This window comes from Chroicocephalus ridibundus, chromosome 3 (assembly GCF_963924245.1).
Source record: "Chroicocephalus ridibundus chromosome 3, bChrRid1.1, whole genome shotgun sequence".
In the NCBI taxonomy this organism is placed as follows: Eukaryota; Metazoa; Chordata; class Aves; order Charadriiformes; family Laridae; genus Chroicocephalus; species Chroicocephalus ridibundus.
The window spans coordinates 122,875,869-122,893,607 of record NC_086286.1 but is presented as its reverse complement, the minus strand read 5'-3'; the positions used below and the strand labels follow the sequence as shown (position 1 = coordinate 122,893,607).

General features: G+C 42.8%; 1 protein-coding gene across 2 annotated transcripts in view; it reads right to left on the bottom strand.

Moving 5' to 3' along the window:
* CLIC5 (chloride intracellular channel 5) overlaps window positions 1–17,739 on the bottom strand; it is a 77,536-nt gene that overhangs the window by 19,753 nt on the left and 40,044 nt on the right. For both annotated transcript variants that reach the window (XM_063330635.1, XM_063330636.1), the window contains exons 2-4: window positions 5,841–5,950; window positions 5,366–5,491; window positions 3,919–4,025 (exon numbers count right to left, since the gene is read on the bottom strand). In XM_063330635.1, the coding sequence (XP_063186705.1) occupies window positions 3,919–4,025; window positions 5,366–5,491; window positions 5,841–5,950 (343 nt within the window). The remainder of the gene's footprint in view (window positions 1–3,918; window positions 4,026–5,365; window positions 5,492–5,840; window positions 5,951–17,739) is intronic.

Here is a 17,739-nt window from a genome sequence, read left to right as displayed (position 1 = left end):
GAAAAAAAGAATCAGAAATTCAGGGAACTATTAAATCAGGGCAGCCCAGCTGCCAAATACCTTTGGTAAGTAAATGAGTCCTGATCAATAACATATTGCCATCCAGACTTACAGAAGAAGGTTATCACCTGCTTCTGTGCCAGGCACAAAACATAACGGCGTGTGGCTAATGAGCATGAATCCAGAAAAAAATACTATTTTTCTCTGTAATGTCAAAGCATTCTACTTCAAAGTAACTTTAACTCATCCAGAAAAAACATGACTTTTTTCCATGAAAACTTTGTCAAAATCGATAGGTTACTACGAAACACTTCTCTTTTGACGATGTTGCATTTGTAAGAGGAAACTGTCTTGATAGAAAGAAACGTATTTTGTTAAGCGGATGTTTCAGCCCTGATTGTAAAGCTGCTTGCTTTATACGTTCACATATTTGCCAGCAGAGGGTATCACAATCTTAGAAACAAACAGACATACGTAGCGTTGTGTCTATTCATTTACATGCAAGAATTCGGACACACACTAAACCAAGAAATTGCAGATCTTGTTTTCTTCAGTGATTTTTCCACTACCAGGAAAAAAAAATAAAAATCATTTAGCTACTTAAAAGGCTACAAACTCTGTTGTCAGTGCCACCCCACCACCTCTCTCGGGATAGGGAATGTTGCAACGACACGGCCAACCGCTGGCATCCCTTGAAGTCTGAAATTGTCGCGTGACCCTGGCTGTAAACCCTCCTGGGAGGAAGACCAGCTTGGGCTTATCTTTGGCGTGCTTTAGTTTCTTATTATTTCTCACATCCCGTATCCTCACACTGCGTAAATCTCATTCATTATCCCAACCGCTTCACGCCACTTTTCCGCAAAGATGTAACAGCCGCAGGCTGTAGTGAGAGCTCACGTTACGTAGACCTCAGGACGTCTGCTAAACCAGTGTGCTATGAAGAATCATCAGACATAATTACACCTAGCCCACACTTCTCACAGCTAGAGATAGGCTGATGCTACAAACTCCCACCCTGATATCCCACGCATTAACGAATTCACCTCCCTGACTCCCAAGTTAAGAGAACATAATTTAAACAACCTGACGTTCGGTGCTTTAGCTTACTTGGTATTCAGCACTCCCCTGTTCCCAACTAAACTAAACTAAAATTGTTTTTTATATAACGGTCTGCGTTCTCCGTTCTATTTTGGATTTATTAACAAGTCGTTTTCTATTTGGTTATGTTGATCATGTGCAACTGATGTCCCCGGTCACTGGTGTGGCTTTCCAGATTAATCCCAGCACTTCAGTCAGCTGGAGCTAGGAGCCGATATAGAGGATGACCACGAGACACGTGTTACCTTTATCTGAGAGCTGGGGTGTACAGGAACCATTGAAGATAACCACAAGCAGCAGCCTCTGTTCTTTTTGCATCTCAGCTGCTCATATGGAGACAGGGAAAGGGACTTTCTCCTAAGTAATTACATTTTATATTTATAAAATGCTTTTGCTATTACAGAGCTATATACAACTACTTCTGCTGTTATATAGGAAAGATAACGCATCAGAATCTGCCGCAAAATGACAAATATCAGATCAGGGATAGAGCCCCAGGTCCCTTTTTGATTGGTGCCGCCATTTTAAAAAATACCAATCAAAAAGAAATAGGTTCGTTAGGAAACATGTACACAGTGGTGCTGTCCTTTCCTTTCTGCACACAGTCTTCCCACTGCTCAAGAGAACTAACACCGCTACCTCTTAATTAACTCATTATCTGCCACCCAAAGCAGCCTTCAGAATAACCGCTGTAGGTTCAGATGAACTGGATAGGAAAGTAGGTTAAATGTCCCCGGGGATAAGGGAAAAGCTCTTCTTGCTTAGCCCTTGGAAACTGAAAGTCAATTACTCTGCTGAAATTGAGGTCTGCTTCCCGCATGGCGTAAGCCTGCACTGAGAGTCCCAAGCACTCCGAGGTCCTCAGGTACTTTACTCCGGTGACAGAAAGAACATGTAGGTACTACTTATACTCTGCTCATCACTGCTTTATTCTCCTTGCACTGCAGCACTCCAGCTGGAAAAAATCAAGCTAAAAGCTTTTCTCTACTTCAAAGAGGAAAGTTGAGCATCCGTGCGTTCAGAGATCGCAACGTGTCTGGATATCACAGGAGCACGAACCAGCTAACAAAACGGAGCGAGGACAGGCAACAAAGATTGTTGCTGTCCCGCAGCTCACCATATATTTTCTTTATAACCTTGGTGTGCTTAATTGCCATTGGGAAGCATTTTCCTTTTATTTTCCAGAGTCCCTAAACCAAGAGTTTGCTAGGCCGAACTAGGGAAAGCTCCCGTTAATCGCACCGCCGCTGGCAAAAATGCGGAGACTTGATCACGAGCACTACGCGGGGTTAGATTCCTTGTCTCACAGTAGCGGATATCAGACCTTCAATTCCAGCTCTGGTTACGGCCAGATGCAGACACCTTTAGGACAGCCATTTATTACTGCCTGGAGCTGCCAGCTCTTATGAGTCCAGGGATTTGCATATTGCAGAGTCACCGAGCGGCGACGTGTTGGGATTATGGATGTGGACGCACACCCGCGGCTGTTTCAGAACGCAAGGGGCAGCACAGCTGAATTTATGATTTACAGTTGCGGAGCAGACCGTAAAAATTCCTTGTAAATGGCCAAGACATTTTATTTTCACTGTAACATCTATTTAGTCTAACTCTTAATTTATCTTCCTTTTACAATTTCCTACAGAGGGTAGCTGAGCATCCCATTAGCGGTAGACAAAAAAAAATGACTTTTTACTATCCCTGAGAAGTGAAGCACTGTAATTATTTCCTTCTGTTAACAATGCGAAAATATTAAGGAGCAGATTTTTATCTGACATATAAATCATCATTTACCCATTCTCATCTCACGGGTCAGCCCCAGGCGATGAAATGTAATCGCACAGATGAAATCTGTGGCAGAGCTGGAACTTGAAAAAAATCTAGTCTTCTCTGAATGATACGATACGAGCGCACGGTGTTTAACACGCCTTAGGTCTCTGCCTGTGAAACTGGTAATGTAAGGTAAGATGTACATCAGTGAGCGACTGCAAATATTCTACTAGGTCGTCTCAAGGGATATGGCAGTGTAAATCCATTAGCTTTCATGGAGCAACAGGAGCTTAGGCCAGCTGAAATCTTGCCTCTCTGAGGGGAAAGGAATGTGGAGAAGAAAAGCAATTTCATCAGGAAGACGGTGTAGGATGCGTGTAAATATGCACGGCATCCAGCTTCTGGCAGCAGGATTTTTTTTGACACACAAACGTGTGAGGGAAAGTCTGGAGCTTACAGAGTGCAATTACATTTCTTAAAGCCACTTCTTTCAGCTCATTACTTTATGTTTAATGTCTTGATGTAACTCAGTTTATATGAGCAAATCGGCTATAACGTGGGATAAGCGGGCCAAGAGTCTGATGGCCACATCTCACAAATTACGAAGGGTCAGGGCATGGGTTGCTCTCACCTACTCATTCACTGCTAAAGTTTTAGTACTAGCACAGTTTTGGGTCCAGTCAACACGCGCTCCTCTAGGCAGTGCCTGAGCAGAGTAGAGGGGGTAGCGCGGGCCACCAGCCACTTCCAGCAAGCAGCATGGAATGCTCTTCTGGTGAGGGAGCTGGGCTGTATGGACAGGAGCCACGTCATGGCAGTTGGTAGAGGGGCTACTAAACACTCTGTGGCCTGTTTTATTTATTAGCGTAGACGTAGTTAATCCAGCTGTGCCCATGTGAATCAAGCCCACTGAACCACCCATCTCAAGCTGATCAGCGGCAGTACCTGATACCGTACGGACAGAGTTTACAATGAAACGGTGGGAGAATGGCAAAATTATTCCACTTCTAAGCACACAAACTCCCTGGCGCATTCGGTAACGATCTTACTCACCAGCATTATCCTGCTGCTTGGTATTTTTGATGTACGCAGAAAATTTGGAAAAGATATCAATTCCAGCAGTGTTTGATTCCCGGTGCTTAGCAGCCAGCTTGGGGTACCTGGAAAGGGAGGGGCAGTGTGGAGAGCAACATCTTGTTACCAGCAACATAGCGATGATTACAAATACAATTTACAAGAGGAAAGAAAAAAGCCCTGTACGAGGAACCGCAATTAACGCTGTCATTTATCTCAAAACGACAGCTTGGCATGTCCCTCTTAATAATATCTGTGTCTGTCAAGGCAGGCGTTTGCATAGTTACACAGGGATGGCTTCACGACAAAGGCAATTGCGCTGATGCTTTATGTTACCACGATCCAAGATACAGCGGCCTTAAATCAGAAGGAAGCATAAATTTCCAGGAAGGTGCAGGGGAGCCTGGCAGCCAGCTCGCTCTATTATGAATGGCAGTCGTGTCTAACTCCCTAGGCTGAAAATGCGCTCCAGGATGTAACAGCAAGGCATGTTAGTATTACCCAGCTGAAGGAACATAAAGTTTTCAGTCTCTGAATTGTTTTTTATAGACATCTGGTGCAAAGGAATACATCGATTTGAAAGACCAACACAAACTAACGACTCCTACTGACTTCAGTGGTCTTGGACCAGAGTATAGAAAATTTAAATATCTGATCCCTTGCCTCAGGACTGGCCTGTAGCTGCTGATTCACTTGGAGGGAAAACGCTCCATAAGGAACCAAGCCAATTTTCATTGATTCATAGATTTTAAGGTCCAAATCAGAAGCCAACAATTTTTTTTTTTCCCCCATTATCCTTGTACTGAGTCCAAAACATTTGACTAACTAAGGCATATCTGGTGAATCTAAACCTTTCCTTGGCAGCTTGTTCCAATGGTTAATCATTCAATACTGAAAAAAATCTGTGCCTTATTTCTCATCTGAATTAGTTTGGTTATAACTTCCAGTCGTGGGCTCTTGTCATTTCTTGACGAGAATAGTGAGCACTCTTCTGCCTCCAGAGCCTCTCTGTAATCAGTTCCCCTTCCAACCTTTCTAATATACCATACAGTTCAGAAACCTCGCTGTAAAATGCTTTTCCTGGCACAGATATTCCGTGTGGCAATTCTGGGCATCTCTTCCAAGTTATTTTTAGCTTTGTAAAATGTGGACACCAGACCCCTACAAAAATTTTCTAGTATTGGTCTCCTTAATTCTGCATACAAGGGCATCCTGAAATGTGTACAGAGAAAACATTCTGCAGTTATTAGTCATACAAGTAACCTTCACACATGGAAGTCATCTCACTGAAGCCAGCAAGTTTCATAAATAAATACTACTCCTGTAAGTAAAGATCGTAGGAGGGAGTGCTTTTTAGGAACTCCTCTTAGGACAGCTTTCATTCCCAGGAAATGGAATATTGACTGAAAAAATCCCAAGTTCTTACTTTGGAGGTGCAAGAGTCTCTTCCAAAAATTCCTCAATCTTGTTAACATCTGTCTTGACTTCTCCATTAAAAGTCAGGAAAGGTGGGTGGGTCCCAGGGGCCAGGTTGTGTAGGTCAGCTGGCTTTCTGCAGAGAGAGAAAAAGTCATGAAATCCCTAATCTTTATGGTCAGGTAGTTGCACAGATATTTATAGTTCCTACAAAATCAGTTGTTTGCCCTGCTCTTTTTGTCTGTAGTTTGCGGTTAGAAAACTTTGAAACTACCCCAAGCACGCAGTTTAATATAAAAACATTCCACAAGTGAAAAAAAAAACAAAAAACAAAAACCCAAACCCAAACCTGAATCCTAACAATTTTGTTGTGCACCACAGACTCTCTAGGCCAGATACAAATCTGATTGAACTTCAGTGGGGCCTTCCCATAGGGAAAACACTGGATCATGTAACTATTTTCAATCAAACTGAACAATTTGTACCTTTTCAGGTCAACAGTGGTGACGTTGAACACAACCCCTTTGAGCCACAGGATCATGAAGAGCCGCTGGGAGAAGGGGCAGTTCCCAATGCTTTCTCCATCTATACCAGCCTGAGGGACGGGAAGAGAAGAGAAATACATTTCAGCCTTGTTAGTGACTTACCTCCCTCAAGACGGAAAATTGGATTTTGAAAGAAAAATAACCAGTTTAAAAATAACCGACAGTGCCTGCTATTTAATATAGTTTATCATCAACACAAGAATGGAGTTGGCCCAGCGCTCAGCCTTCGTCAGGAGCTTGAGAAGGCAACCTTGTGCCTTTCCTGAGGGCAGCTCTGGGTAAAGGAGAAGTGTCCCTCGCCGATGGCAAGCAACATCCAGGAGACTGTGTATTCTTTCCATGACCCTCGTCCCTACAGGACTGCCTGCTTCAAGGGCATGCTACAAAACTCAGGAGAGGTTTTCTGCTCTATTTAAATCTGTGGACTGCAGCTTCTATCAGCTCAAGATCTGCTTCACTGTTTTACCATCCAAAATGTGGACTTTCGGATCTAGATTTAAACCCAAGCACTCCAGACATTCACTCGTTCTTGTTCACATCCAGTAAAGCAACAACCTCAGACACAAACAACCAGATCCAGACAGAAATCTCCGTCAGAATCCTTCCAAGGTTCACGGCAGATTTCAGCCACCGCACTCAGTCTGTTCCTATCTCTAGTACCTAATGAGTTGCCTACAAACCACTACAAAACAATAAAAAACTGCTAGTGTTAGCATTGAGGAAACAGCCTATTTTTTCCTCTAAAAATTTATGGTCCTTAGCCATGCAAATTCTGACTTTGAGCCACGGAGGAATACAAATAACACTAGCAGAACTGAGCCAAAGCTGTGTCCAAGGACAACATCCCTCCACAATAATTATCCTTGTGGCCAAAGCTTTCAGGACGATAATGGCTTTGATAGATTTCCATTTTAATTTGTGGTACCATTGTGTTTAAAGGATGCTTATAATCCTGGTGAAGCAACCAACCTTCTGTTGTTGACCCACATGGGTTGCATAACTGTATTTTATGCACACAGTGTGTGTCCGAAAACGGCTGATGAAAGAGCTAAGCAAATACATGCCCTTTTCCTTTGGAGAAAATATTATATTACTCTGTTTGCTCTCATAAATTTTATCATCGATATTCAAGCTGTGAGGTAGCATTTCTCTGTCTTAAAGAAGGAATCGCTCCTAATTATTGCAGTTCTGTGAAACATTCACAGCACAACTAGAAACATTCTGAGATGTGTCCAGTTGCTACGCGTTCAGGCCTCGCACGGGAAATGTTTAGCTGAAAGATTTCCCGGTAGGCGTCATGAATCCTTCTCATGCCTTGAACGCAGCTTTTGACGATTCTGGGTTTAAAAACAAATTCCAGATTTCCCATCCACCAAAATATGGAGAGAGTGTGGATGCCAGGCTTGGAGACAACCTATCGTAAAGTTTAGGGCTATGTAAAGAGTTTTTCTCTGGGTTCAGATTCAGTTTCAAACACTCAGACTCTAGAAGTATTTGAAAGCGGGGGTACAGTTTGGCTGCACCTTTACCTGAAATGACAGGTCTGCAGTATGTCTGGCACCTGGCGTATGCAAGAACCAGCAAACAATGGGTGAAAGAGCGGCGTGGCACGAGGACGAGCCAGAGAAGATGCATTTTTCTGTCTGCCTGAGGTGCGAATAGCCTAGTTTTGCAAAACTAGTTTTATTAATTAAATATTTCGCTCTGTTCTGCAAATTTAATGGCAAATCAATGACAATGTTACCATGGGAATACCAGGCACCACCGTGTTGAATGCAATAATTACTGCAAAGTCATATTTATTGCTTTGGCTTTGGCTTGCTAAACCACTGCCAAGAGCTTTTAACTTCTTACCCTTCCTGAAAAGGGTTCTTACGCTGCCTGAAAAGAGGCAAATGCTATAGGAGAAAACGGCCATATGACACCAAATTTCCCCTTGGCTTTTTCACCATCTCAATCATAACCATATCCTTCATAATGGAGCTGGCTACCTAAGTTCTACAAACAATATATTACAAACCCAAAATTTGAAGAAAACCAGACCAACGACTGAATTAGAGGGCAAAAGCGTGCAGACAGAAGAGCTGATTCTCATCTTTACCCCCTCTGGATTTACTGTGGCTTATAACTCCATCGAGTCTGATTCACTCTTCACCTGACTCCCTTCGAAGTGAGTGTAAAACCCTGATTTTCCAAGTCCTGCCAATACCTTGCTAGCAAAGGTGTCTTGTCTCACAATAACATGCAAAGCTCCAGCCCTCCTGCAGGTCTCTGTCTCCCGCCTGTCCTCATCACCCACTTCTTGTGCTGCAGGTAAGAATTTCACCTTTTTCATGAGAGAGACTCAGGGAGACCATTTCCTTATATATTCTCATCCAAAGGTTAAGGGTTACCCGGTTCTGCATCTTTTTACATGGTCTCCATCCTGCAAGGCAATGGTGAAAAAGCCTCTCAAGACCAGAGAGGATTATTGGGGCAACAAAGCAGATGAATGGCAATGAAGACACAGAAGTGATGGGTCATGTGAGGTTAAAAGGGATGCAGAAGTCATTGGAGACAGGAGAAAGATGTGCAGTCTGAAAGAAATGAGATTCAATTAGACATTAAAAATAAAGTTAATTGTGGAGGTCAAACAAGGCCTCCAACTGCCCTAAAACGTCAAAATATCTTCCCAACACTTTCAAAAGAGTGGCAAACATTAATTGCCAGAGACACATTGGGAATAGACAGAGGAAATTCCAGAAATGAAAGATAAACTAAAGAAAAAGTACAGCATGATCTCTGTTCAAAGCTCCTGGATCTGGAAGCCAGGCTCATGATTTGGGTGGAGTCTGACTCATGGGTTTTGATCTCATGTGACTGGCATAACTGAAAACGCTACCACAAATCACAAGGCAAACTGGTGACAGAGGAGGGAACAGAATCAAAATCTCCCCAGCAACACAATTTATCCGTTAAATTCAGCTCTTTTTCTGCAGAAATTATAGGCAAGGCTTTGTCGGTTTTGTGAATCCTTTCTCTTCGCTTCTAACAGCAGTCAGTAATTCAATGTTCAGCACTCGGAAAGAGCAAAACCTTAGTAGGTAATAACTTCAAAGGCTTATCAGAGTGTCTCGAGATCCCTTGTGAAGTCTATTAACTACCAGGAGGAGATGAGGAAGAACAGAGAACTTCCCAGGCTTAGTCACTCTAAGCTTCAAAGAAAAACAGCTTGCTTAAAGCACCCCAGTAGTGTCTAAATACAAGCCTATTATCTATCTGTCCAAGGTTAAGGGCTCGGAAATGCAGGAATTCAATAATACCTTCATCAAGATCAAGAACTCAAACAGTGGATGGCAAGAAAAGAACAAATAATTGACAAGCCGGAGAAATACCATTTATCCCTGCTGTTATTCACAAATGAGCACAAAAGCTTTCTCACGTAGCTTCCCTGAAGCACAGCAAAAATCATCGATCACTTTTAAAAAGGAGCAAGTTGATGATATATGCACTCTCCCTGCCAGTAACAGCGAATATTTCTGATTTAATGATTGCAACTAGGGATAGACCTGAGGCTCTGTGGGCACTAGGATGAAGGAAACAGAGTTTTTGAAGTCCCAAAGCTGTGAAAGGGTTTCAGAGCCACCTTCTCCCTGTAGATGAGCAGTCCCTCCTGTTCCCTATGGAGAAGGACCTCACCTGAAAAGGCAAATTCCCAGAGTGACTGTGGAAGAGTAAAACAGATTCAAGGCTTTGCTGGGTGAGACTCCCCGGGCAATGCTCGTCTCACTGAAGTGTAACTGAGATGCCTAAGGGAAGGTCTCCTCTGCGGACGAGGGAGGGATGCACTCCCAAAAGATGAATCTGGCCACCTTTTACTTTGACTGAATCCGATGAGTGTCTAAATTTAGGTGGGACGAATGCGGATCCCAGCAATAGAAAAGCCTGGAGTCCGTGGAGGCCTAATTGCTAGCGAATTATTTTGCTCCATCCTGGAACCATCACCTTCTGCTCCTGTTGATTCACACAAACCTACCCTTATTAGTTTAGCTACTAAAAAAAGACGCTTTTCTACTTAACCTCCAGCCGTTTAGGTCCTTCACACTAACTGATGCAAGGTCCTGACCTGGAACTCGGTATCATCACATCAGGAAAACCCCACCATCATACCAGCTGCTTGCCTCTATCTGAGCAATGGCAAGAATGAACAAGATGTTCTCCTTTATTATTTATAAGGTGCTCCTCCTTAAATACTTCAGCTCTTTTTAAGGAATTAATTAAACCTTAAAGATATTTGTGTGCACAAGTGGGGGGATGTACTGCCACATTAACCAAGGAACAATATTAGGAGGGTTTCAGGGGGGTAGAAGAAAAAAAAAAAAAAAGTCTCAATGACTTTATGAGCTTGTGCCAAATATTTTTGTAAAGCAGCAGCAGTGTCGAGAGCCTCCAACCACTGCACAGCACAGCTGAACGACACGAACAGGGAGCGCTTCTCAAGTTCAAGCTACTACTTTGCTGTAAATGAAATAACTCTGGAATAAATTTCCTCACTTGTTCCAAAAAGACTCCAAGTGGTACACGCACAGTGACTGCAATGCACACAGACAACTGTACGTTATTTTAACTAACCTTAAGGGAGGAAGAAAAAGCAAATTTCATTTCCAGTTATTCCCAAAATATAGCAGGTTTAAAGAAATATACTGTCATTAATGATGACTAAGCATCCAGCTTAAAAACGGCAGCGCTGGAAGGAGTCGCATATCAGAAAGCACTGTGTTTTTTCCAGGAAAATAATATATTTGGTTTTATCTATTCTCCTTCTCCTTTCATTTTTCATTGTATTGAGCACAATGGTCCTGTGGCCTCCTAATCTCTGGGGTAAAGTAGGAAGATATTTTTGATGACACCAAAACACATTTCTTTTTCGGAAAGACTTTAACAAGTCAGCAAAAGCAGGCAGGCTAACTCACCTCGATGTTTCCCAGTAAGGATTAAGGAGGGATTTGATTTCATCATCCCTACAATCAAAATCGAGACTCACATTACACATGGTTACACCCTCTCTGTTTTAAAATTGGGAAAGCGCCTGCCTTTTGACACTTACTCTCCTTACGCTCAGGACCCAAAGGGGAAGTGAAAATCCTATTCAAAACGCAAAGCAGGCCAGGAAATATCCTATTTATTGTGCCATTAAAAAAAAAAAAAAAAAATCTGTCTTAGTAATTATACCACACACACAATAGCACAAATCTCCATTGTAGGGAAAAATCATTGGCTGCAACATGAGATCAGACATGCCAAGGTATTGCTTTCGTAAGGATCATTTTTTTTCCAGTTTCTTTCACAACTTCTTGTCCAAATGTAAAAGCCAGTAAGCTATTTGGAGTGCCACCAACGGAGAGGCAAGCTGTGAAGCGTATATTCATCGAGCAGCGCTGGTAGGTCTCAAGTAAGAAGTAAATCTTGTAGCCCAAGTCCTGTGTATCACAGGACACTCTTGTTGACTGTGGCTCTGGTTCAGGAAAGCATTTAAGCATGTGCTGAAATACATCCCAGTTCAGGGGAAGTACATGCTTGACTTTAAGCGTGTTCTTAAGTCCTGACAATTTCAATGGGACTTAAGCACATACTTAAATACTTTCCTGAATGGGGGCCTATAACAACAGTAATAAATTTGCTGTGCAGCATTTTAAACTTCATTGGACTTCTTCCGAGATTGCATTTTGCTAGGAGGAACCCTCAGCAGCAGCCTTCCAAGGCAGGGCAAGGCGGAGCGGGAATATATTCCTAAGCACACACACACGGAAATGGAGCATGTGCATATATGTCAAATAAAAATAGAGCATTTGCTAGAAAGACTGTCAGGGCAGTAACAAAACAAAAAAGGAAGTGGTGAAATTCTTTAGCCAGCTCCGCAAAAGCCAGCCAAAATGTTGTCCAGGTTTGGCACGCACACAGACGTATATAATAGATGCACATAAGCTTAACTTGGTCTGCGCTGCCGGCCAATTTGCAGGGAGCTGGCTTGTAAGACTCGGTTCACACCGGCCGAGCAGCACATCAGTAGCGTTGAGGAGCTCCGAGGAGCTGCCGTTGCGCTTCTCGGATCTCTGCAGTTTGGGGAGAGATGCGTTTCTGCTCTTGAGACATCCAGGATTTTCAGGAGACAGAACTGCAGGTTGACATCAGTAGTTAAGACATGACAAATCTTCTCTTTAGGTTTGGTAAATCGTTATTTTCCAACTTTTATATTCACACGGATGGCAGAATGGGCAGGAAGGGATCGGTCATGTAGATCAGCTTCTTCCTAGGGATCCTTTCATGATGGCTTGGTTCCAGTTAAAGATCACTTGACTCAAGCTGGTCCATGCCCCTGGTGCAGAGCAGATTCATCTGCCACATCAGCTGTGGTCTGGGTGGCAGAATAGCTACTTGCACAGCGATCAGCCCATACAAATAAGTCTTGGTTTTCCTCAAGGGCTTTGTCAGAGCCACTGGCCCCTGCATGTGTTCTGCAGGAAACACATTTCGCTTTGAAATAAACTTCGAGATGCCCGAGAACTCCAGTCGGTCACGTACAGTCTGGATTTAGGGAACAACAGACTCATCACAGGTAGATAGACTCAGCACGTGAAAATGATTCATGTTATTTCATCACCTCTTCAGCTTCCTTTAAAGACCTAAAGGCCCATGACTTTACAAATATCAACAGAGTAGAAAATCACAGACCGGTCCAACACCCTGGACCGAGAAATGATTTTGTTCTCATTTATATTTGTAGATCCCTTAGTTATCATTGCATGCATTCAACTTAATGAGACATTGGTAGTAAATAATCAAAGGAAGTAGGAAATATAATGAAACTTTCTGCACCAAAAGATATACAGTAATTCCTGAATTAAGGATGTGAACAAAACACTTTTTTTCTAGGAGTCCGTGTTCCAGCAAGTTTTGCTGTGAAGAATATCTGCAAACCAAATCTGACTTTCACATGATGATGTGTAAGGGAAAAGCCCCCAGAAGAGCGAGAGTCATTAAGTAACGTCAGCAGAATCGCAGAGACAAACCACACGTAGCAGGACTTTGATTTCTAAGGATTCTTTTACTGTCAGCAAAATACCGGCTAAAGGATGGCTGGTACACGTAGGCTGACATTTTTTAAGTGGATAGCAGTTTTAGATCCTGTGAGACAATTCTAAGGCGTCTGACTTTTCACAAGTATCAACCCTCCACACTCGGAAAATCAGGCCAGGAGCCACCCAGACAAAATAGCCGTTTTCAAAAGTCTCAGGAAGAATTTTCTAGATCTGCTTTGGGAGTACCCCCGACTGTGAGCTTCTTGAGCAACTAGGCTAAAAATTAATATGAAAGTCTTTAAAAAAAAAAAAATCTCCACCGGAACAATATTCTTTTGAGGAGCACGCTTGGAATTTGACAAATACCTGGAATCGCTTTGGCCATACCACCTGGGAAACACCCCTGGAGTCCTGGTCTTCGGCTGCCCCACCGCAGTCCAGCTGGAGGGTGGGCAGGGTGCTGGGACCACGCAAAGCCGTAACAGTACAAGGTCCCAACGTGCAGCTCGACCAGGATTCACAGGGCTCCTGGCTGCCCGGCAGCCCACCCACCAGCCAAAATTTCCTTTCAAAATTACTGAGACTTATTTCGGTTTCCCTCCTCGCAGAAAACCCACAGCTTCTGTTCAATAATGATGTGGATGTTTTAAAATGTGTTTTTTAGAGCAATTTAGAGCAAAAATCTTGAAATTCTTCAAAACCCCAAACCGCCATTCTCATCACAGCTCTCGTTAGCAGATTATGCGGGAAGCTTGTGTGCTTCAGGGCACAGTGGACTGGAAATATATATGATGCTTTCTTGGCTTGATGGACAAATTAGCAATCATCCTTTACACTTCTTCCTGAGCCTCTTCCAACCTAATAAAGCAATTGTGGTCCCGTCACTCCCCAGCATCATGGCACAGGATCCTGCGTACTCACATGAGCCACAGGATGTAACCACAGCAAACAGCTTTTAAAAGCTTTGCTTTTTGAGGACCCATCTTCAATGATTCCTTACTAACGAGACTTCCCAGAAACGAGACAAGAACTCAAGAAATGACAGATATATAAACCTAACATATAGAAAGATACTGGAATAAATGATTAAGCGGTAAGCTCACAAGCACATGTGGACATGTAAAGTTGATAGCAAAAGACAATAAACACTTATCAGGAGGAAACGACATTAAATTAATCAATTTTTCTTCTCTGACAGGTTACCCATCACAGCGGTGGGTATCTAGATGCTGACTTCTGTAGGGTTTCCAACACAAACTCCAGACTGTATATTCATAAACAAAGAAGGACCTGTATGAAATCTCTGCAACGTGCTTGTATAAGTGGTTGAAAAAATACTTCGGGAGTAGTAATGATCAAGTCTTCTGTTAGTCTAGAAAAACGTAACAAGTAGAGGTACCATTAAGGTCTACAACAAGATGAGTCATATTTAATGTTTCCATTAGCAAAATGGAGGAAGGCATAGTCAGAACCTTACAAAATCTCCTGACAGCAACAAGCATGGAGACGTTATTGGTATTTGCCAGGAGAGGAGCAGACTCCAAAGTGATGCGAAGAAGTTGGAGAAAAGTGTCTGAAATCACTTAAATGGAATTTAGGGAATTAAAGCTCAAGGTATAAGATGTAAGAAGAACAAAATCTAATGTACAAATGTAGGATGGGGAACAGCTGGTGAGGCTGCGAGGAGGAAGCGAAGGAGGTTTTACGTAAATCACAAACAATATGAATCATCAGCATACACAGCTACAAGCAACAGCAACAAGATAATGCGATGTACATGCGATGTTCTACCACGACATAACAGTCCTCAAGCATGTAGAAGACTGTTCTACAAAGAGGATGATGACTCATTGTTGTTCATGCCCGCAGAGGATAGGATTAAGCATTTTGCTAAATCTGCAACAATAAAGCTTTAGGGGAAAAAAAATCCCGTGTAATTATAGGACTAATGAAACACAAAGCAGGCTTTCTAAGGAGGTTGTGTAATCTGCATTGGTGGAGGCTTTGAAGAAATCAAAAGAAAAAAAAAACAGTTGGTAAAACTGGTCTAGATTTATTTCATCCTGCTGCAGAGCGGAGAGGCTGCAGAGGATGTTTTAAAATCCTTCCTAACAGTATGTATTAGTGACTCTGAGAACAAAGCCGTTCTTGCCCTCAGTGCTAGCCGCTCGGTGGCACAGACGATTGCTTTCCTATGACCTGCACAGGAGGAAGCCTGGCCCCGGCGAAGGCAATGGGAATTTTGCCCGTGACTTTTGACGGGACCAGAATTCACTTATAGGTTTAATGGCCAGAAGGGACAATTAGAATAATCTTTCCTGACCTTTTGCATAATACAAACCATAGATTTCACTCAGCCCGTCGCCAAACATCTCGTGGTTGAACTAGAACGTATGCTTTGAAAGGTTTTTCAGGAGAGACGTAGGCTAGAGTGGTAGTAAAATCCCCTCTAGTGGTACGCGTTTGCATTGCAGGGTGAAGTTCTCCCATGGAAGTCGACCACAAACATCCCATTTGTAGGATTTTGCTAAAGGTAGCCAATTTGTCCCATCACTTACACATGTAATTTATTATTTTTTTCTTATCTGTCAGTTGCATTGCTGCATGTGGATTTAAATGCTGGAAGAAACCTTAGTCGCAAGATTTGGGGAGTCAGGCCACAGCAGTACTCAGAGAATCATCACAATTTTAGTAAAAGTCAATAAAGATGCTCAAGCATCAGCTACTGCTTGGGTATCTTGGCTACAGAGGTGCACCTCATAGGAAAAGGTAAAGATGTTGAACAAGAAAGCCACAAATCCTTTTTCAAGATAAATAAACTTGTCCCGCAACATATTCATACTGGATGGCTGTTCGTGCTCTGCACATACAGAATGCAGCTCCTACGTTTCGGAAGCCTATGCCTGTAGGGTCATATTCTGGCTTTGGCCTTTTGGTGCCACAGCTATTCATGGATTATACTCTAATACACTTGATCTAATTCCGTAACAGTCAATATTCATATGAAATATTCCCACTAATGACAAATATTCCACCGACTTCAGTGAGAGCAGCGTCATATTTTGGATTCACTGGTTTCTTTCTAATAAGTGATTAAAACCACAAGTGGTTTTTTGGGCTCTGGAGAAAGAATCTGGGAACGAATCTGGTTTAGCTATTCACAAAGCACCAATTACAATCGCTTCAAATATTGATGATTCTATATCCTGAGAGCCGATTAGATATGTAAAAAATTCATTCCCCCAGGGAAGCTGCAGAAAATAAAATGAGAGATAGATCACTGTCAAAAGGTGTCATGGGCAATGTAAATTACAGTCAAATTATTACTGTTTCTAGTAGAGATCAGGTGCAAATAAAGGAGTCGCTTCTCCAAAGCGAGCTCTGTGCAGAGCTCCGGTTCCCATTACAGAATCCTGAAGGCAGGTGTTGGTTTTTTTTGTAAGAATTAAATCCGTGCACATCTGGAATTTGAACGTCTGTTAAAAACCTCTGAGCCAGGGAGAGTAATCTGGTCATACAGTATATTCTGCAAATGCTGAGGAATTACAGCCAAATTTCCATGCCTCTAAGCAGCGTATCGGACTAACAAATCATAACTGCAGCCAGGTGCTGAAAGTTAATGCTGGACCTGAAATCAGATCCGGGGCTGAATTATTTATTGAAATTCCATGACTTTATTTGCACTATTAGAAGAGAGAGGAGTCACTTGCAGGCACTGCAAATAAAGGTCTGAAGGGGGGTGGGGGGCGGGGGGGTGTTGCTGATAAGGGCATTTACCACCGCACCAGCTGACCCCCGCACAGGCCATAATCTGCCCTCCGTGGCCTCATTTTGTACCTTATTTAACATCACACAAATACCGTCCACCGGGGACTTTTATTGATTTAAGGTGAAAATAACTCTCGGGGCGGAGGGGGAGGGGGGGTGGTCCTGCAGTGGGCACGACTTGGTCTTTCTACCTCTTTTTGCGTCTCCAAAGTTGACGGCGCTGCGGAGGCTGCGGGAGATGCTTCTTCCCGGGATGCGGTGAATGTTTACGGCTTCCACCGACAGTGGATCGAGCGGCATTGCAAAGGAGCGGTACATCCCCGCGCTCAAACTAGTCTTTGGGTTGACTTTTGCCCCTCCGTACGACTTCCCAATGTAACCCACAATAACTTCGGTAAAATAATTACTTACTTGATAGAATATTACCAGCATTTGGACTGCCGTGCGAATATAAATGCAATAAAAACAAATTTTCTGGTTCCCAGCTACTCACAGAGAAATCATTACAGAGTTTAGGGGGTATTTTTTCACCTTCAATATTTTCTTACCTGCCAAAACTGCTGTATTTGTGCATCTGATCATTGACGCGGACATACAGTCAAATTTAGCCCGTAAAGGGGGTGTTACGCTACAAGGTGGTCTTTGCTGATAGCCATCTACAAAGGAGGGGAACGCGACTCTCTCTGAATATTTCATTAAAGAAGCAGAGAGCAAGTTCTGAGTTCGTAAATGCAAATACCTGCAACAGAAGCAAGACTCTAAGACATACACGCAAACAGCAAGCAAACATTCCCCGTGACTCATCTAAAAGCAAAACAATTTCTGCTTTCAATATGAAACGCTCAAGAAAAAAAAAAAAAAAAAGTGATGCTTTCCAAAATCTGCCGGGACAGTGTGAGTAAGTGGCTGTACTAGTAGAAGCACAGTTTAGAAGTATTTTACAGTACAGACTTCTGCAGCTAACGTATGATAAATGTTGTAAATAGAATAAAATACTTGGATCGGTGAGTGGA